The 21,943-nt window shown below is 38.0% G+C and overlaps 1 protein-coding gene across 3 annotated transcripts in view; it reads right to left on the bottom strand.

The window, feature by feature from the left end:
• Positions 1-21,943, bottom strand: part of CDYL (chromodomain Y like) — a 105,741-nt gene that overhangs the window by 42,829 nt on the left and 40,969 nt on the right. For 2 of the 3 annotated variants that reach the window (XM_036378594.2, XM_054516435.1), the window contains exon 2: positions 15,336-16,002. The exons of the other annotated variant lie outside the window; for it this stretch is intronic. In XM_036378594.2, the coding sequence (XP_036234487.1) occupies positions 15,336-16,002 (667 nt within the window). The remainder of the gene's footprint in view (positions 1-15,335; positions 16,003-21,943) is intronic. 3 annotated transcript variants of the gene reach the window in all.

Here is a 21,943-nt window from a genome sequence, read left to right on the forward strand (position 1 = left end):
ATGCACAAATTTTGTCACCCTCTTTCTCTTATATTTATAAGGGTAAATTAAGTAGGCAAATCTAAGCTAGTTTCAGTGTGAATATTCCATTTCTTACTAATTACTTATTCTCACTTTATTTTGTTGTGCCTGAACATGGGAAAGAGAATAAAACCTAGGTTTTATTTACATGTGTGTAATTCTTCTTTTTAAAGAGTTTGGGCCATTATTATTTGGATGATTTTGACCAACTGAAGTGCCCTTCTGAAGATTAGCCTGCATCATTACTTTCCCACTCTGCTACATCCAGAATGCTGAAGAGACTTAGCAGGTACCTAAATATCATTGGAGGTTGGAAAGGAACACTTAAAATTCAATTTTTCATACTGGTGATGTTTTTCTTCTATAGTTTTTCATACTGAAGAGTATTTCCAAGCATTGCCAGCTGAGCTTTTGTGTTCTCTGTCCCCTTTTGGGAAAGAGACAACAGTTGAGATGATGACTGAGCTCCAACAGCTCCATATGAAGGAGCTACCAAGCTTCAGCTTCCCTCCATGGCCTGCCTCTCCCACAACTAATCCTATGGTAATGCAGCCAACTAGCAGTTCAACACTAGTGAAAACCTAGCAAACCAGCTGGTAAGGGCTAATTCAAACCTGTCTGCACTTCTTTACTTTTTCATAAAAAACCCCAAAAAAACCAACAACAAAAAACAAAAACCAGAAAAAAACCAAAAGAAACCCAAAAGCCAAAAAAACCAAAACAAACCCCCCCCCCCAAAAAAAACCCAACCAAAACAAAACAAAAAAAACCCACCAAAAAACAAAACCACAACAAACCTGAAACAATTTTTGAATGTTCATCTCATGAGATACTAAGATAAAAATAAAATGAAAACTTGGGAGTCTGGGCCTCCTGCCCTTAAGTTAGTGGTAAAACACACTTGCTGGGCCAGAGATTTCCTTTGTTTCCAGAGATTAACCTCCTTGCTGTTTGTGAGTGTGAAAAAAGATACAGTTGGAGAAATGAATAGTTACAGCAAATTTAGTAACTTATATATAAATATGTAATCAATGAGAAAATAATTCCTTCAGGGAACTGGAATGATGCTGCTGTTCTTTCCAATACTGTAACTGAATAAGTCAATAACAAAAAGCATTTCCCCCCTCATGTACTATAACTGAGAAATACTGAAATCAAGGTAGTCACTTTTTGGCTTTAGTCTTTTTATTTAATCCCTGATGAGAATAAAAACTAGTTGGGATCCCTGTGCTAACTAGGGATATTACAATTTAGTATGGGTATAAAAATTCAGAAGTGAAGAGGGCATTACATCCTCCATGAAGGGAAGACTATCCTCCATGAAGGGAAGACTAGAGTACAATCCCATTTCCATCTGTTCCTCTAATGGGCTTTACCTTAACTTTAGATATTTTTTTCCATGAATGTAGATATTCTATCAACAAAATTTCAATTGTATATTTTCTTCATAAATCTTCAGCTTCCTACACTACATTTTAAATACACAAATTAATTTTAAACAAATCAGCTAAATGCCTAAGTATTAGAAGCTCATCACTGAAATAGTACCACAGTGTCACAGAACACCCGGTTGGAAGTGACCTCAAGGATCTTCTGGTCCAACCTTTCTTGCAAAAGCATGGCCTAGACAAGAAGACCTAACACCCTGTCCAGCTGATTCTTGAAAGTGTCCAACTGTGGGGAATCTACCACTTGCCTGGGGAGATTACTCAAGTGGCCAACTGTTCATATTGTGAAAAATTCTCCTCTTGTGACCCATCTCCCCAGCAGCAACTTGTATCCCCCTGCTACTCCTCATCTCTTCCATTTGACTCCTTGTTTAAAGGGAGTCTCCACCTTCTTTGTAACCACCCTATAAATACTGGGACATGGTGATAAGGTTCTTATCTGAGCCTTCTTTTCCCAAGGCTGAACAAATCCATTTCTCTCTCAGCCTTCCCTCAAAGCATCAGCCTGTCCAGGCCTTTGATCACCTTTGTGGCCCTTCTCTGGACCCTCCCCAGCCTGTCCACACCTTTTTGCATTGTGGGGACCAAAGCTGAACGCAGCATTCCAGGTGCAGCCTGACAAGCAATGATTAGAGAGGGTCAATGACTTCTCCATCTCTGCTGGTGATGCCCTTGTTGATGCAGCACAGCATCCTGCTGGCTTTCTTTGCTGCAGCAGCAGCAGCAGCTCACTGCTCACTCACATTGAGCTGTTTGTCCACCAGGACTGACCCCAAGTCCCTTTCCACAGAGCTGTCCCTCAGCTGGATGGATCCCAGCCTATGACACACTCCTGGATTATATTTTCCTTACATGGGATACCAGGCCAGACTGCCATAGATGGAGTTTCTTTAGAAGGAAGATGTAGGACACCATTTTGGAAACCCTGGAGAGTTTCAAGTAGACAATGTCACCGCTCACACCCCACATCCACTGAGCAGGTTACTTTGTCATAAAAAGTGATCAGGTTTGTCAAGCAACATTTGCCCTTGGTGAGCCTGTGCTGGCTCTTCCAAATGACATGCTTCATCTGAGCTGTGATGGCTCCCAGCAGGGTCATTCCATCACTTTCCCAGGGACTGAAAGTGACCTATAATTGACAGACCTGAAAGACTGATGGACCTATAATTTCCTGGATTCTCCTCTAAGCCTTTCTTTTAGATGGAGGTGACATCAGCCTTCTTCCAGTTTTCTGGGACATCCCTGATCTCCACAACTTCTTGACTTCTCTAAAATTATGGAGAATGGCCTTGTGGTGAAGTCAGCAGCCTCCTAACACCTCTGGTGGACAGTGACAGGGCCCATCAGTGTGTATGGATCTAATTCCTGTGACAGGTCACACACCAACTCCTCCTTCACTGATGGAGGGTTTGTGTTTGCATCCACCTGGATTTTTGTTCTCAAGGCCAGGGACCCAGCAGTGTGGGAAAAGATGGTGGTGAAGAAAGTGTTGAGAACCTCTCTGCCTTCCAGCACTGCTGGAGACTGTTCATTTCTCCTTTTTAACAGCAAGGCAGTATTTTCCTTCTGTTTCTGCTTGTTGTTCTCTTACCTAAAGAACCCTTTCTTGTAGCTTTTCACGTCTCTGGCCAATTTAAATTTGAGCTTTTGCTTGTCAAACTGCATCTCTGCACACCCTGGCAATGTCCTTGTAGTTCTCACTGGGTGTCTGTCTGCTTTTCCATCTATGGTGCACTTCTCCTGGCTTTGAGCAGACTCAAAAGCTTGCAGTTAAACCAAAGAGGTCTCTCCCTACTTCCGTCACCTTTAAAGGGCATGAATAGTTTTTGAACTTCCAGGAGAGTGTTCTTGAAAACCTCCCAGCAGTTGCAGTCTCCTTTATCCTCCATGGAAGCTTCCCACAGAATCCCTCCTAACCAAGCTCTGAGTAACCTGAAGTTTTCTCTTCTAAAATTTAAAACAATTGTCTTAATATTAACCTTCAGTGTGTTCAGCAGGATTCCAAACTACAATATTGTGACCAGTGCAGCCCAGGCTATCAGTAGCAGAGATATTACAAAGCAGAACTGCATTTAATTTGTTGATTTGTTCAAAACACTCATGTCACAGTATCTAACAGATGTAAATGAGACTGATCCGAGGTACAACAAACAATGGGCAGAGCAGTTCTAGGATTTCACAGCAATTTCTGAAAAATCTAAATTGAAAGAAACTTAATATAAGCCTATATTTGCCAATATAAGCCTATAAGCCAATTTGCCTACCTAACTTCATCCTCTACAAAAATATTTTACTCATAAATGAGTCACAATACAATTAGAGCAGAATTACAAGAGTATCTGTGAAAACTGGACACATACCAAGGAATTTACTGACCTGTAAACAAGGTCTGTAAAAGCACACAAAGATCATCTAACAGTTCATATCATCCTGCAACCAAGAGAAATCCTCCTGAACTGCTGAGGATTGCCATGGATGCTGGAGTATCTCAGTTTTCCAAAGGTTTCAACAGCCTCCCCAGGGGCCTTCCCTAACCCTGACACAGTGGCCCAACTTACTTCCCTGCAGGAGAACCTAAAATTGCCTCAGAATACCGAATTTTTCTTTTTAGTCTTCAAAGAGTACGAGGCCTGTCCAAAGAGTGTATGTAGTAGTTACAGGAGAAAGATAATATTTAAGTACATTTAACAACCTCTAACACATAAAAGATTGAAATGTTTGAAAATGTGATCTCTGAATCTGACTGAGTTGTTAGAAGATCATGGTATCGCTAATGCTGACACTGGCTAAGTACTAAAACATTAGACAAAATTACAAAAGGAAAAGTATGTTAATATCAGGCCAACTATAGACCCACTGACTTTGACACGGGTTTATCCTGAATAAATGTTATTTATTATTATTCCCATCCTTTTTAACCTGAACATATGTATTTGTCCTATCAGTAGTACAGTAGTCTATAAGTTTTTAATTTATGATACACAATAGTGTGCTGAAAATGTCTTCATATCACACTTTAAATGAAAAGACTCTAGAGTTTATTACCGTTTTTTAAAATTGTGTATTACTGACATGCCTAAAACATTTAATAGAGAATGGACTACGCCTTAACACGTTATGAACCAATCACTACTCTACTAATATACTTTAACTACAAAATGACATTTCAAACTGGACTATGCCAACAAAATAGTAGCAGGGAACCCTGAACTATTACAAGATATAAGAGAAGAACAACAATTCCTTGAAGATGACCACTAAGTCAGACTAAAACTTAACACTAGAAAGAAGAAAGGACTTTAGAGCAAAATATCTTAACATATTATAACAAGTCCATTTTCTTCCTCAAAGCTTCACGGGACGCTGAAAAATAAGGATCAGTGGGCAATACTAATTGTGTTGGCTTGTATTACTTTTTCAGAAGACTCAGTGCTCTTTAGTGCTTAGTGCTTAATGCTACTCAGTGCTTTAATGTTAGCTAGTTACATCTGTATTTGGAAATGCAAAAAGAAGTCTGAATGCAAAACATTCAAAGCAAAGAAGTGTTTAAATTTTGGGTTTTTCTCCCTCTCCCTCCAACCTATTTAGAAAGGTTTTTTCCACTGTTTCATTGACTGCAGACAGAAAGATCATTTGTAAAAACCCCTCCCGAACCTGACTGACTATGTAGGACCCAATAAAGCTAATGGAACAAAAAGCACTATCAATGTGAAAAGAAACAAGAAAACAAAATGGCCCACTAGCTTTCAATAACAGTAAAGATGTAACTTGTGTTTTTGCATAAACTTTTAAATATTTAAAATAGGTTTTCAAGCTAATTGCCTACCCATGCACAGAAGGTAAAAATAGATGATTCTCTAAAGAACACAGAATAATCTGTCATCCTTTCTACTCAGAAACTGAAACAGAAAATTACAAACCACATAGTAAGTTGTTTGAAATACCCATTATTACTATATTGAGTTTGCCTGCTTGTACTAATGTAAGAAAAATCCACTATCTTTTAATTCTTTGGTGAAAGGATGCACTGCCACAAATACACTTTCACACACTTATCAAGTTTGAGAGAAGGCCTGGCAGGATATTCTTTCTGTTTGCTAAAAATTTGTTTTTAAATTAGCTCTGTCAATAAAGTGCTATGGCTGGTAAAATAAGCTTTGCATTTACTGTTGCTTTCAACTTATTCCTGTATTTCTCAAAAGTGCCCTCTGAATTTGAAATCCATCCAGAAAACCAAAGGGTGAGGGGAGAATACAGCACAATAATTCTGTTTACACTGGATGGATTTTTGAGCTAACCATACCAAATCAAAGGAGGACGGATGACAATCAGTGTTCTTTACCTAAAGCATCTGAACTTTGAAGCATTTTTTCCCCCTAATATGATTGTTTTATACATTTCTATAAGCGAGTTTTGTAAAGTAGGAGTGCTTCACATAAGAACCTCTGCAGGAACCAGACCAGAGCTCTACCTTCTCACTGCTATTCCAATGCCTATCCTGATACCCTGACAGGGCAATGACTAGAATCTCTGAACATCTGCATAGTAAGAAGCTAATTCTATGAATAATAGTTAAGAGAATAATTCCATAAATAATACTGGTTAACAATGTAGAAAAACATATAAAAATAACCAAATTTAAGTTTTCAGATATGTCACAAAACACTTCCTTACTTCTGAGAAAGAGAACTTACATTGTTTGTAAAATGATATCAGGCCTCTAAATATAGTATATTCCCATTATCCCCATAAATGCCTATTCTTTTAAAATGGCCATTACCTCCCTCTCTTGGACTCAAACAAGTTTTAGCAAAGAGTTCTCAGGACTAAATGGAAGCATCAACTAAAGCTATAACTAATCTTTCTCTTTTGAATTTGACACCCTTTGATTTTTCTAGATGTCCGCTTGTCTTAGTCAGTTAATTCCAGAACAGAAATTTCCAACTACATTAATCATTATTTCATCATGTCTATAATTTGTTTCTTCTCCAAAATATTTACTGTATTCCCTTTAGATATGGGATTTTTAAACAAATTATTTAATATCCTCTTTGTTCCAGTTGTACCAGCTTTTATCAATGGCTTGGCCTAGATTCCCCAGCTGTGTATGCACTGGAAGTACTTTGGGACACCTCCCATAGGGACCTTGCCAGCCACTCATTCTGTTCCCTCTCATTCCAGCCCATCTTTCAAACAACAAAGGAATTCAAGATGAAATCCAAAGGACAGCAGTGCTAAGGCATGGAAGACATTGTGCCAGCCAACGTGTTATCTACAGATTCATTACACACCAGATGTGACTGAATAGTAACAGCAACTGTGTGAGACAGAGAAACCTTGAGAGCTTCTTTAGTCCAATACTAGGCCAAGTCTTCTTGGAGTTGCCCTTCGCAGCAGTCAGGCATTCCTATCTGCATCCCAGACTAAAGATTCTGTTTAGGAGCTAAATTCTGTTTAGATGATCAGCTCAAATTATCTTTCTGAAGTCCATCACTTCATTTAGCTCCTGCTTCAGGTATGTCCCTCTGAAATTTCTGTTCTCTTGTACCTTAAGTAATAAAGTGTTTCTTTGCAAGTTTTGTACCTTTGCTGCTCACTGCAACACTTTCTTTAAAAAGAGATCACTAAAGATAAATAAGCACAGATTCCACTGCCAACCTTGCGACACAATGAACGACTAAGCCTACCCTGTTTTCCTTCCTTCCAGTCAGTTTCAGAGCAGTCTTTTGAAGCACAACTTCTTACTATCTTTCATTGCCTCTTTCAAGGAATATTTTCAAAGAAAATAGATGACAGTCTGTATTTCTTTATCCACACTTCAATAAGATGTTTAAAGAACTCTTAATACAATAGTACAAAGCTTTCCTCCACTTCTTCCACATTAAATTTTAAGACTTCCCAGTTTTCAGATGCATTTAAATTTTCAATATTATAGCTCAAAGTGCCAATGTTTATGACTTGCCTTTGTTTCTTAAAGGTGTCTAAAACATAATAAACTTTAAAGCATTTTAAATTACACTAACTTACTAAAGACAAAAGCTTTTTTATGTGTTCTAAGATTGCAAAATTAAGACAACTGTTACTAAAGAAGAAAACAGTTACTAAAGAATTAACTGTTTGATAATTTGTGGCCTAAATGCATTTCAGTGTGTGTTCTTAAATAAGTTTACAATATAAGTGGTATGTAGAGCAGGTAATGTAGATCTTTTGTTCGAAAAAAAATGCATACAGTGTTACAAACATACAGCTTCTGTATTTATTTTCTTTTAAATAACAGTAGTTCATTGTATTATTATCAGTGACTCACAGCAGCAGCTCCACATCATGGTTATGCCACCTTGAGTACTGAAATTTCTCTGGCTGGGTAGAAAGTAGAGTTATTCCAGGGCAACATAATATATGCATGTATACATAAAAATAAAAGGTATTTTTATGAACACCTATAACATTCAAGACTGTAGCCAGCTGTTATCCCAACAGCTAGCCCTAAAAAACCTTGGTTTTGAATCTTAGTTTTGCATCTTCCTAAATCTAAGTATATTGTCTCTTTCACAAGCATTGGTGTAAACACAGTATTTCAGAGTTTTGTCACAATTGCATGATATTTTATCCCACCTGTAACAGCCTCCCTGTGAGAATGGTTTGTTGACTTTATTTTACGAAGACAATGTGATCTAGGCAAATCTTCCACAAATCAAATTACAGTTGTTTTAGTTGAGTTTTTAAAGAGATTTTTGCATCAAACTATTAAGATTAATCTTTTCAAGAGAACACAGATTTATAATGACAGTTGCCTAGGCAAACATGCGTTCCATCCACTTCACAGCTTTAACAGAGATGGGAGATGAAACTTTTTCAAAAATTGAAACAGCAAGAGACAAAAAAAGTGGCTGGTTACTTTACCAGGCACAACTACAAAATGCACCACATGAGTGTTTCAGATTGCACTTCACATTTCTAAAGCTGCTCTGAAATTCTACAATTTTGACAATGTTGGATAAAAAAAAAAAGTATCTAGCTCAACATTTTTGTTCTATCATTCAGTCTGATCTTCAACACACTTTCTCTGTGCTAATGTATGCAAAGTAGGTTGAAAGGGTGTCTTGTAAACAGAGGCTCTGCTTCATCTTTCCTAAGTTTTGGCACAGCAGGTGTGACAAACCTGTCCTCAGAATTTACTTTTGTCTCATGTTAGCACATGTGCTGTAGGAGAATGCAATGGCAGATCATTACTGACCCCCCCAAGCTGTCAGTCAAGAGAAATGCAGACTCCAGATCCTCAGCTCATGTAAACTGGTGTAACATCAGAGGAACTGCACACCTATGAGTTTATGTTTACCAGGGGTTACAGCTGTAATACAAATTCCAGTGAGAACAACACAGGAGTTTTTCTAGGAACTTAGGCTGAGGTTCTTATGTCCAAATTGAGAATTTAATTGGGAAATTGGGAGATTTCTTACCTTTTTCTTAAAAAACCCAAACAAACAACAACAACAAACCAATCAACCAACCAACCAAACAAGAAAAACCCCCCAAAAAACCCCAACACAACAACAACAACAACAACAAAAACCAAACAAAAAACAACCAAAACTGTTCAATTCAGGGTTTCCTTAAGTGTTTTTCAGAAATGGAATTAAGAAAAGAAAAAATTATGTGTCCGTCTCCCTCCTGCAGGACACATCCTCTACCTCATTGTCACTTTCAGAAGGCTGATAAAAATAAGCCTACCCTTAAAGGAGCAGTTGGTTTGGCCATATACATATGATTAATCATATATATAAATATATCTCCCATACCTGGGATTGGGGAAAGGAAAGGGATCACTCTTTTCAAAGTAACTACATTTTACACTAGCTCAGCTGCATTAAGTCTACACCAATGTAACACCCAACTAAGACATCTCCATTTTGGGAACTGAAGAATAGCAGAATGCAGAAAAGGAAAGAAACAAGTCACTTATGCCTTACGTTTCTCAAAAATGAAAGCAAACTGTGCACTTAGATCCTGATTACTATTATTATGATAATCTGTTGATATAAACCAATACGGTTCTAAAGATAAGAGATTTTCACAGCAAGTTCTCAGCCCTGGGGCTCCATGTAAAGTAACAATAATGTGTACTATAAACTGCAGAAGCAATAGGGCAGAGGGAAGACAAAAAACCAGAACAGTAACAGATCAATTTTCCACATGGCACAGACCATGCACTCTACAATATTGCTTAAAACTTTTGCATTTATACTAAGCCAGAAAATATAGATAAACAAGAAACTGGTTACAAGTCAGATTAATTTTACTTAAGAGTAAAACAGCTGAAGAACATGACTTTGTAAGACAGAAGGAAAAATTGATGTTAGGTTAAAATGTTGCAATTTAGTGCATAAGGGACATAATAATGTGAATTCTTAAGAAACACAATCAAAAGTCAACTTCTGGAGAAAAAAGCCAAACTCAAAGGTGTCTTTAAGGTTGATTAAATGAAAACTGCTTTACTCTTTCAGTGATTTGCTAAAAAGATACACAACCAAAGATAAAAAATTACACACTTGTGCATTTGAAAAAGAAGTTTAACCAGTAATTTTAGAAGTTAAGAGAGGTTTGCAAAGGACTTTAACCCATTTAATAGGCTTTTGTTTGCACTAATAAAATATTTGATTGCTTTCCAGATCACTCAGCAGAGATCAAGTCCCTATCCAAGTGCAACGTACAAAACACACTGAAAAAGGAAGTTCTTCTCTTAGGGCTTTTTTTTTAATCACCATTTACTACTTAACCAACAAAATCTCCCAACTAAGAAAAGGAGTGCTCAAATCTGTTTCTGTCCTTTCAGGATGCTAAAAGGAAATTAAAAAAAAAACCTGTAACACATCATTCCCACATTCCCTTTTGTTGTACTCTAAATTCACAGCAATTAACTTCTTCAACTTTTCTCTTAATTCTGCTTTCTCAGAGGGTTTATATGCATGGCTCGTGGTCCATCTTGACAACTCTGTGGTCCACTGCTCTGTCAGCTGCTGTGCTCTTCCCATGGGACTCTCGAGCTTGGCCAGTTATGCTGGTGACAGCAGACCATTCCTCATGAAGAGTTCAACACTCAGGCACACATAGGCAGAGGTGAAAAAGTAACTGGGAGAATTTGGGAGGGAAGTGTGTGAGCTTCCTTCACCCTAATGAACAGGGAGGGACTGAACTCCTTTCAGCTGGGCTTGGTATTGCATTGAGAACAGATGTTTCTCCTCAGTTCCAGTGGCCTCCATAAGCCCTTCCACGCTTGCTTGATTCCTTTTGAGACTAAAGCTATCAGACACTTAACCAAACAGACGCTATTTTCCTTTGGTGTTTGAGTGGATTTTTATTTTTCCAAATCTATGGGTTTTAATCCCATAAGCTGCTTTAGGGAAAGCAGAGAACAGGTAACAAACAAAATTTAAGTTCAGTCTTTTCTTCTAATTTTTTTCTGATGCCACTTTTCATTTTCTGACAATACCATTGTTTAGAGATGAAAACAGCACCATTATCCAACTAAAAAATCAGCAGACACCCTTGTTCCTTGTAGGGTGCTACACTGCAAGCATCGTTGTATTGTCAGCCTGCTGCTCCTGCAAGTTGCTAATCTGAATTGATATGTGCAAGGAGGGAGATGCAAATGCCACTGTGCACACTGGTGGTGCTTGTGTGACTAACAAGTGATGAAATTTACTGCAGTTCTTGTATTTCTTCTCTTCCTGGGTGCTGGCACCATCCAGTCTTATTCTAATTTTGACAACATATGCAGCTAGATGTGCTTTTCTTCTTTATTTTAGACTTTGAGCTTTGCATGCTTTTCTGCCTGAAATTTCCCTTCTTGTGGCATTTATTCTCAATTACATTGGACATTGCTAGCTGAATAAAAACTGTAGCAAATATAGGGTTACCCAGAATAAAAATTACTAGAATTTGCCAAGAAATGGTATTGCCCTGACTTATGATCCTTTCTAAAATTTCAAGACAACTCTCTAGCCCTGTGTGACTGACAGATCAGATTCCTTTTACAGCTTCTCTTCTTGTGCACTCTATTAAATATAAATTCCCTGGTTATTATGACCATACTATGCTGAAATCATTTGCAGCAAGATTTCAAAGCTACTTTTTAATACCACTTTGATGAAGGAAACTTTGAGAAACTGTTAAGGTATCAGAACCTGTTAGACACAAAACCACCATTTGTCTTGCCTAGCTTTGAGTAATATGCCTTACTTGTAGGTGCCACTAACCTTCTCCACAATATTTCATTTCTTTGTTGTTGTCTTTCTACTTTGTTCATCCATTCCAGGATTGCTTTTATTAACTTGTAGTAACAACTGATGATCACCACATATTTCAAAATACCAGAACCACAGCAATGTTCAATTCAGTGATCTGTCCTCACTTCTTCCATACATCACCCTAATTCTTAGCCTTGTATATATATTACTCCATGGACTCAGTTTTCAAGGCCAAGCCTTTAAAATATGAACATTCAACACAATGCTATTCTTTTGATAGCAGCTTGATTTCAGTGTGCTGAGACTGCCAGATCCCAGAGTAAACATGACAGATATTTTATTCCCCAGAACCCCTGTATATTTAAACAGATATTTGCTGATTGCCTTTTCTGAGACTGGAAGATTTTGGAACATGAACTGCACCACAGAAGGTTGTCTCAGGAAAAGCAGGATTAGGTGCTACAATAACACTAATATTTCCTAGTAATTACTGTCATGGCATTTTCATATGCATACACATTTCTGGGATTTTTGGTTTACACTTCTCTTATAAATTAAACAAAAAAAAAGGTAAAAACAAGGTTGGGGAAAACAAACAACAGACTAAACACTGAGTAGTTTCACCATCCTGAGCGAGGACTGAAAGATCAACCTGAGTCACACTACTAAACAGTCATAGCACCATACTCAAAATCAGGAACACTGTTTTCATATTAAACTTTGGATTATTTTCCATTATTACTTTAAAAAAATGTAATTCAGTTTTAATTTTAAAAGTAGTCTAAATTTTTTTTGAAGTGCAATCTGTATTTTTCTAGAATCTTTCAAAATTATGCTTTATGACTAGTGATTTCTGTTTTGACTAATTAAGTTTACCAAGAAAAACATCTTGATAAAAAATTCCTAAACCAGCTCAAGTAAGAAGCTATTTTTCAAAACATGCTTTTGTCTTCCTGACAGCATCCTCCAAGTGGTAGTAGGAATTCTTAAAATTAACAGAAGGTGTATGTGGAGGAGGTGGGATGTTTGGAAAGAGTGCTCCAAATGCCAGCTCTATCATCTGTATTATTAATATGTCAGATCTGGTGCACATGAAGATGCATTTCTGTGCAATGAATACCCCTCATGATATATGATTCCTGAGGTCATGCTGAAAATGTGATGAGGTGTCCATTTAAGACTGAAGGAATGTCCTGAGTAAGGAGCAAAACAGGATCCTGAACTGCAGCAGCTCCATGCAGGGGAGGGAAGCACCTATTTACTACACTTTTAATGAGTTGCAGTGTGAAGTTAAAAATAAAAGCAGCAAGAAGAATGCATCTTCAAGGAGTGAAAAGACAGCAAATGTGTCAGCTCAGGAAGCTCCAAGGCCTAGAAGACAGGGCTGTCTCTCTTTGCTTCTCCCTAAATAAATCCACTCAGGCCACGCATAATGGCTGAGTTGGAGCCTGGGCTTCCATGAGGAAAATACATCAAAGAAATCCTGAAAAGTTAGGAAGAGAGACTGATGTCAGAGAAGTGCAAAGTACTTTTTTTCCAAGTTTTATAATTCCAGAAATACTGCATGATTGGAAGGTTACCTCCAAAAGTGTTGCAGGTGAACAAAATAAAACCCCAATAAATATGGATATTTAGCATCCATTTCCCAGCAGATATGCACAGCTCAGCTTGGGGATTGGAGTGGAAAGCCTCAGTTAATGCACTGATATGCCTCCAGCAGCAGACAGAAGGTGGAACATATTGTGTTTGTTTCATCAACCACATATTGTGACTATCTCCTTGGCTCTCCTTTTCTGATCTACACCTTTAGGATCTGGTGAACACGTAAGTGTGAGAAAACTCTTGTATTGTCATCAACCCTAGAGCCAGTCAACAGCTTTCCTTGTTAGCTGCCCAGACAAATGCCTGGAAGAGTTGAAGGAGGTGGTGGCAGTTGAGGAAATTTTCACACAGCAGTGAAACAGGAACAAATCTCACCCAACACCTTCTGTGTCACTCCCTTTCCCCTGCAGGCCTTTCTGCTTCCATCTGATGCCCTGTCACTGGGCCCTTGCCATACCACTATTACCAAAGTGAAAGGCTGGTGGGAAAGATTTAATCTGATCTACCCAAAAAGATCCTTCATGCCCCAGGTATATTTTTCCTGGATGCCATGAGGCAAAAAAATGAGATGCCAAAGGCAGAACTTACCAATCAAGTCACTAGGAAGCCTGCCATACTCCAAAACACCTATTAACTATCATAAAACCATCCGATGCAAAAACACACTCCTCTACCTCACCTACTGAGAGAACTCTCATCCTGGCATCTCTTGCATCTTCCCCTTCAGCTTTGTTTACATCCTTTGAGATTTGCATTCCTTCTTTAGCCCATGCAAAGCAAGAGATATTCCTGGCATCTGTGTGTGCATTGCCATGGTTACCTAGTTCATCTGCAGCAAAATGGGTTGGTCCATGACCTGACACTGCAGCTCCAGGAACACATTCCTCCCTTGTCCACTGCTTCTCAACCTCTCTGGCTGCAGCTGTTCTTTTGGAAAATCTCAATGCAAGCAACAGTGGGATACCCAACACAAACTCTCCCAAAGTCTCTAGCACGTTTTTTCCCTATCCAGTGTCTCTAAGTGTGTTTTTTGGCAGGTCCAGTCCTTGAAAAATTCCAGACAATTTTTCCAGCAAGCTGTCATCAATAGCACACCTGCACATTTGACCTGCTGCATTTTATTTGAGGGTGCAGTCTTTACTTGAAAATTTAGACTTGGAAATTGAGCCTCCAAAGCCTGCCTATGAGAACACTTGTGACCACACAGCCAAGTCTGTCAGGGAAGAACAAAGGTTTGGGGCACAACAATAAGGACCAAGAAATCTTAAACAATGGTCTCAGCTGGATGAGGGACAAACAGCTCCCTCCTAGAAGGGCAATTTAGGTTACTTTGGTGTCACAAATTTTACAGTACAAATTGAATTAACTGTGACCTACTTAGATATTAGCAAGCCAGACATCACTCCTAAATAAGTGTTCAATATCAAATGAGGTATAAACAACAAAATATTGATAAAATATAATGAAAACAAATTTCAATCCAGGCAAACGGCATATGCATTTCCACAACTGGCTCAAATTTTCACAGAAACAAAGCTTATTAACTTTGTTTTTTAAGCAACATCACTCACTCTCACAGGTTTTTTCTCCAGGCAATATTTATAACAAAATAGATATATAAACTGTTATGAAGAATCCTTGTTCACACCATTCATCTCTTCCCATAATAAAGTTTGTAATATTCATACCAAATTTGACCTATTTAAATAAACTTAAAGCAATGATGTAATATCTGGAAATGGTACACTAAATATGTGTACCACACAATGTCAAGGCAAACACAGATGTATCTGATGGTGATTCTGAAAACACAAATACCAATAAACTTCTGCAAGGAAACCAAAAGCTGTAAATTCAAAATTCATTTGTAGTTATATAGTTACGTAAAATAAAGTGAAGTTCTCCAGACTTGATTTAGCGTGGCTGGAACAGAGTGGGTAATTTGTCTGCATCTCAACTGCAAAAAAACTCCAGTCAAATGAAAAATCACCACCAAAATGATGACTTGTACACCTACCTTTTCCATTTATTGTTAATGCTGATGCAATTGTGGCTGTTACTGGCACTGGCAATTGTGGCACTAATGGATGTATCCTTGGTCGGCTCCCCATCCTAGCACGCTCTGCACCAGGTCCTAACAAAGCTCCCACAGGTTTTTCTGCTGCTACTTCTGGTGCTACAGAGTCATCTTGATCTTGCTCTATATGGTCCATTTTATCTGGGCTTTCATTCTGGAAGCCATCAACTGTTGTCCGGCTCTTAATTGGACTTTTGGGCACTAGGATTTTAATACCTGATTTTGCAAGGTCCATATTTTTACGTCCAGAAAGCGACGGTGAATTGTTTTTCCGGAACTTCTGTGTGGCAGAAAAAAGTTGACTATTTTTTGACTCGTGTTCTTTAGTCATAACTAAAGATTTAGAAGATGTCTTTGAAAAAGAACTATTGGTAGATCTAGAAATTTGTTTTCTGGCATTATTTGGAGAGGTCCTGTTTGTCCTGGTTAATGTGCTTTCTTTCTGCTTTTCATTGTGGCGTCTGTTAAATTCATGTATATATTCCTCACAATTGACAAGGTGCTGTTCTGGCTCCCAAGTATCATCCTCGCTGTCGTATCCTTTCCATCGCACCAAATACTCTGTTTTTCCTTTCTTGTTTTTCCTCTTGTCAACAATTCTCTCTACCTGTTAAAAATCAAAAATAAGCATTAGGCATGGGGAGACAGACAACTCAAGAGAGTGACATGCATGTAAATAATTTGTTAAGTGTAGACAGATTATAAAATAGTCTTCTTGTTTTGTAATCTGTACTGTAGTTCTGTAGTATTACAGTCCTTAACTGCTGACTGGAAATCCTTCGCTTTAAACTTTAGATTATTACTTTTATCTCAAAAACATGTTCTAGAATATCAAAATTGTTCTTCACTAAGTATTTTGCATGCACAAGAATCTGAATATGACAGTTTAAAACTGACAATCAGCACTGGCCTCAGAGAAGCTCTTGCACCAACTTCAATGTGGACATGATTTCCCTCTCTCAATATAGAAGTCATGTTTAAATATGCTGTATAAATACAGGGTGTTTACCTTACCAAACTTATCTATTTGATATTGTTTGAATAATTTGCTTGCTTAGCATAAGGCATATGTGAGAATCTCTCACTTACAATGAGCTAACCTTTAGCTATCAGGGACAATATGGAACAGCTTAGGAACTGGGGCAAATTCAGATGATATTTTTTAGAGACTTCTTGTGAAAACAGAATTTGTTTTTGTCAGAGCCTTTGATACACATACTTGAACAAATTACCATGCCTCACTTATCTGCAAACAGAGATTATATTTATGTCACAAGTATTAAGCATGCACATTCTATAACCGCATGTGGAACCCATGGGCTGGAGGAATTCAGGCAGTGGGGTGAAGCAGGCAGGGCAGACAGCAGCAGCTGCAGGGACAGAGGCTTATGCCTCAGACTAAAACTTATGCCAATCATGCTAATCCTGTGGAAAGGGAATTCTTTTACTGAAAAAGATATAAGTGCAAAGCTAGTCTTAGGGTTTCCCCTTCTTATTTCATTTTTTCTACCCAGGCTGATTCTTCTGGTAAATCCTCCATCCCGCTTCATTTCAGTTATGGGACTGATACAGCTTTCTTACTCATCTCTCTCTTCTTTTTGGTAATAAAAAAGGCAGGTGTTTGGGACAGTTATTTATTAATTTAACTCCCAGCCCTTCATGAAAAAATCCATGCATAGAAGCTGAGATCACACCTACCTAGAAGAACCTCTGAAGAAAGAGTGACATTTACAGGAGTGGCATTAACCCAAATGGAATGTCTACAGAACAGTTTAGAAGGATGGGAGGAAAGTACAAGGACCTATGGTGCACATATAAACAGTGTACATAAATGGTATATGGTTCATTACCAAATCACATGACTGCTGACAACAGATCTTCTCAAGAGTGCATCTCAATTTTACACATGGCATGCTATCATAATGTACTCCCTGGTTTTCAACAGTAAGGTGAAATGATTACTATTATTATAATCTCAGCAGCAACATAAGGACATACCCTACAACTGCATGTGATACCCTGCAGGCGTTGTACTGTGTCATCAGGCTGTTGCTCAGCTCTGTCTGCACAGGTCTTAAAAAAACTCAACCAAATAAACACAAAAATAAGAATCAAATATAAGCAAGCTCCACTTTTGCCTTGTTAATCTGTTCAATGCATCCTCGAGAGAGATATGAAATATAAATTGTCCAAATTTTATTTCATATCTTAAAATACATTAAAACTATTTTAATTATGATTATTTAACTTTCTAGTAGTTACTGGGATTAAAAAACCATGCAGCTAGAAAAATGAAACTTGTTTTTCCACAAAACTATTTCAAGACAGCTTAAAAGAAAATGCGACTCCAAGAATTGAAGAAAGTCACGACAGAGAAACATGCCTTCAATTTTTTCTTAGTAGAGACTGAGTAAAAAGACCTTCAAATATTAAGTCAGAAATGTTAAATTAAAAACTAAGAAGAAAATCATGAATCAAACTTCCTATCTTGTCAAAAAAGCAGTTACTGCTAGTCTTGCTTATCCTCTCTGCCTCTCTTGACCTTCTAAAATAGACTTTAAGAGCATGATTCGCAGAGAAATAGCTCTACTACTACCAAGGTATTTTTATTCTCTAGTACAAAATCTTTGTAATGAACAGCATCAATTATTGAGCACAAAGTCCTACCACTGTCTTTCAGTACTGAAAGGCCACCCATTAAGGACATGCCCTTTTCAAGTAGGAAGCCATCCCTGTCATCCAAAAAAACAGATACCTTGCAGAGATAATAGATGAACTCTAGAACACGAGACACAAAAATCCATTCTTAACCTGATGATTTATGGAGCAAGCAGAAATGCATAAAGAAAACAGTTATATTTAGCTGTATTGTCCAAGCCTGCAACAAAACCTACTTTGACATTGCTCTTTTTGATTAAAAGGATTTTTTTCGTAACACTTCATTTTTTCTTGAATACATCTTTTTATTTTTATGTTTTATTTACAGCACAAAATTTACAAGAATTAACCTGTGATACACAATTTATCATGCAGATTCAGAGCTTTAGTGAGGGACTTCTTTTTTTGGATTGACTCTGTTTGGTTAGTCTGACTCCCCTAGAAGCACTTGAAAAGCTGCTCAGGAATATTCTGCCTCAATACTTTTGCTGATGATAACAGCTACGTAAGTGTTTCTCACCCAGAGCTGGGAGCAAGACACATCCTTTGCCATAATCACACTAGAAATGCTGACTAGTACTTTGTGACAACTACCATTTTTACAGTGTCCCATGCCCTGCCCCATACCATGGGCTAGTACTTATTTTTAGAGATTACAAGGTTCTGTACTGCAGGATTTGCTATTAATGGTTAGTTTTTAAGTGTTGTGTAAGAATCACAACAGAAGACAAAATAACATAAAAAGATAAAACAGGTGTGAGGGAAAGTTATCAGGCAAACTACCTGGGTGGTAAAAAAATAACATCTCCCAGTTTATTTTAGCATGCTAAGTTATCACTTTCCCCACCTGGGGGGTACTGATCAATGACACTCAAAAACTCGGGCAGCAGAAGAACTGACAGAAAAACAATGAGCTGCTCAGAGGTATAATCCAACACTGAAATGCCAAATTATAATCCCACCAACCACAACTATACCCGAGATTTCCCATCTGTAAAATGGTAAATTTCTCTTCCTTCCACAAACGTGCTAAAATTGGTTCATGCTTGCTCTCCCTCCCTGAGGATTTTAATTGCTTTTATTACCAAATTATACACAATTTACACTCAAAAAAATTCCCAACAAATGAACAAACAAACAAAAGTTTGCATGGTTGCAGGCTGAAGTGCTGTCTGGCTACAGCCGCACCAGGTGAAAATGACAACACTGCAACTCCTCCCTGTCCTGTGCTCAGAGACAACAGCTCCTCCCCATCTGCCAGCACAACTTCTTCTATAATTATTCCCTAATGTAGTTCTGCCAAAGTGACCTGGTTTAGATATTAAGAATACCTGAGTTAATGTAGGCATCCTGAAATAACTGGTTTGGAGAGCAGCCACATAGGTAGTATTTTCTGACACATCTAAAAGGACTGCAACTTTCAACAGAGGACAACAAACACCTATAGGCTGGACTGGTCCAGTAACCTCATTGTCAGGAAAAGGGCATGCATTCTTAAACCCTGATGAAAGCTTCTTAGTTCAGGTCACTAAAAGTAAGCATGAAATTCAAAAGAATATTCTCAATATAAAGCACTATCATTTAGGCACATTTGTAAATTCAATATAAGGAATGCTCTCAGTCACTGTACATGTGTGTGTGTGTATATATATATATATATATATATATATATATATATAAAAGATCATACTTTGAACATTTGAAGAAATTAAACTAAAGGTACATCTGTTGGTGGGTGAGAAGGCAACAAAAAAGAGAAAGACCAAAATGAACATATGTGGGCAGGTAAATATTCAATGAGTATTGCCTTGTTTATAATAAATCCACTGTGCATTCCCATCATGTTCCTTTCTGTCCTCACACTCTTGTCAGGCTAAATTAATTTAAAATTTACAGAATATAATCTATTGGACTTCATACTCTACCTGCTGTCTGTAAAATATAGGAGAAGGCCTTGTTCTGTTAGCTGAAGGCTATGTTTACATTACTGTTTTTGTTCAGAGCAGTAGTGCAATTTGGAAGCAAATCCTTCCCTCCTCTGCAATATTCCTGCTTACTGTCTAATGGTTTTATTCACAGACCAGTTTTGGTATACAGGATGTGGATTCTTTATGGAGAAATATAAACTGGAAATGGAAATGTACCGATGCATCTGTCACGCTTCAACCCCTAAGGGGGCACATAGATCCAAGCAAGTAACACCTCTGAGCAGTTTCAATACATGTAGTGGCATGGATATTTGATCCTGAGGGGCACCACTAAATCTAGTCCAAAATAAAAGTGCTGCACAGCAGAATATGTAGAGGTGGGGGCCACAGCACCAACTGCTCACTCTACTGATTTTCTCCACTTGAGCCAAATTACTTCTGGAGATATTCCCCAAGTCAGAGACAGAAAGCTGGAATAAATGCTAGTCTTACATGACATCTGTATGCACCACAAGTGAACAGTCACCCTTTCTTGAACTGGACACTATTTCATACACAAATGGGACCTAAATGAGGTCCTAATCCCCCATAATCAATCAGCAATGTTTACAAGTGGTTGTATCTTCCATTTATTAAAATCTTGCAGAAGTCAATGATAAAATATTCAAATACTTCTTATTGTAAATAAAATAAATGCATTCTACATTAAAAAATCAACTAATAAATAGCAGCATACCACACAAAAACCATTAAGTGCCATGTTTTGCTTAAAGTAGTTTTGGGGAAACAGTTATTCAAAAAGATATTTGGTGAGGATGTCAAAACACATCTGAAGGTCTGTAAAATGAGCACTAAAATCTTATTTTACACATTTTAATAGAAAATACATAATTTCCCATAGGATGACTTAAGACCAAGTCAGAGTATTGCTCACTGCAATAGTTAGCACCAGCAGGGAAATCTGAAAAACAGCTTAACACATACACATAGAATATCAAAATAGATATTGTATAAAAAACCAATATTGTATGGCTTAAGATCAAATAGCATCATAAATAAATTACACCAGGATATCATATAAATCCAAGAGTTCACCTTCACGGCAGGTCCACGTTGCTCCATTGACAGGAGCCTGGGAGAGCACACATAAGGCCGCTGCCACATGCTCCGGAGCTGACTGATTTGATTAGCAGAACAGACTGATTGGATTAGCAGCCGATGAATTGCTGTAAACTGAGCTGCTGCATCCTTACAGCGTGACTGACCTGAGTGTCTGTGCAGCACAGGACTGGCCATGGTGAGGCTGTATTACATATATATTGTTCTGGAAGCCAGAGCTGTACAAAATAAATGTGGATCAGATGTGGGCAGATTACTGCCTTTCTGTCAAATTAGCTTCAGCAGATGATGCAGTTTTTGTGTTGCTTTTGTGACAGCTCTGCGATGAGGGATGATACCTGATCTGGCCCAAAGCCTGATAATACAGAGTCCAACAACTCGACTGTCTTCAGACAGTCGGTACCAGCAGGATGAGTTCATACAGGATCATCACTTCCCAACCCACAGCCACTCCCAACCTCCTTTGGAGGCAGCAGTGAGTGCAGAGGGATTGGAACATATTCACGTCTATGAGCAGGAGTCCCATAAGGGACTAATGCACTTCTTGTGGTCCTTCATGCTAGCAGTGCAATAAAGCGAACTGCATAGCTCAACCCTCCTTTCAAAAATTTAACAGCTGTACTAAAACAAATATTAAGATTTCTCTTTTTCCCAAGCTCTATTTCAATCAAAGGCTGTCCATTTCTTTAGGATTCCTGGACACAAGTCATGCAAGAGCTAACTTTGAGGCTATCTGTAACATTCAATTAATACAGTGGCCTGTGGGTTATAACTCACATTTTAATTCACCCTCTATATAAATTTCTTATCAAGTTGCATATAAAATTTCAATTGTCTCAGTGA

This window comes from Molothrus ater, chromosome 1, assembly GCF_012460135.2.
Source record: "Molothrus ater isolate BHLD 08-10-18 breed brown headed cowbird chromosome 1, BPBGC_Mater_1.1, whole genome shotgun sequence".
Taxonomy (NCBI): Eukaryota; Metazoa; Chordata; class Aves; order Passeriformes; family Icteridae; genus Molothrus; species Molothrus ater.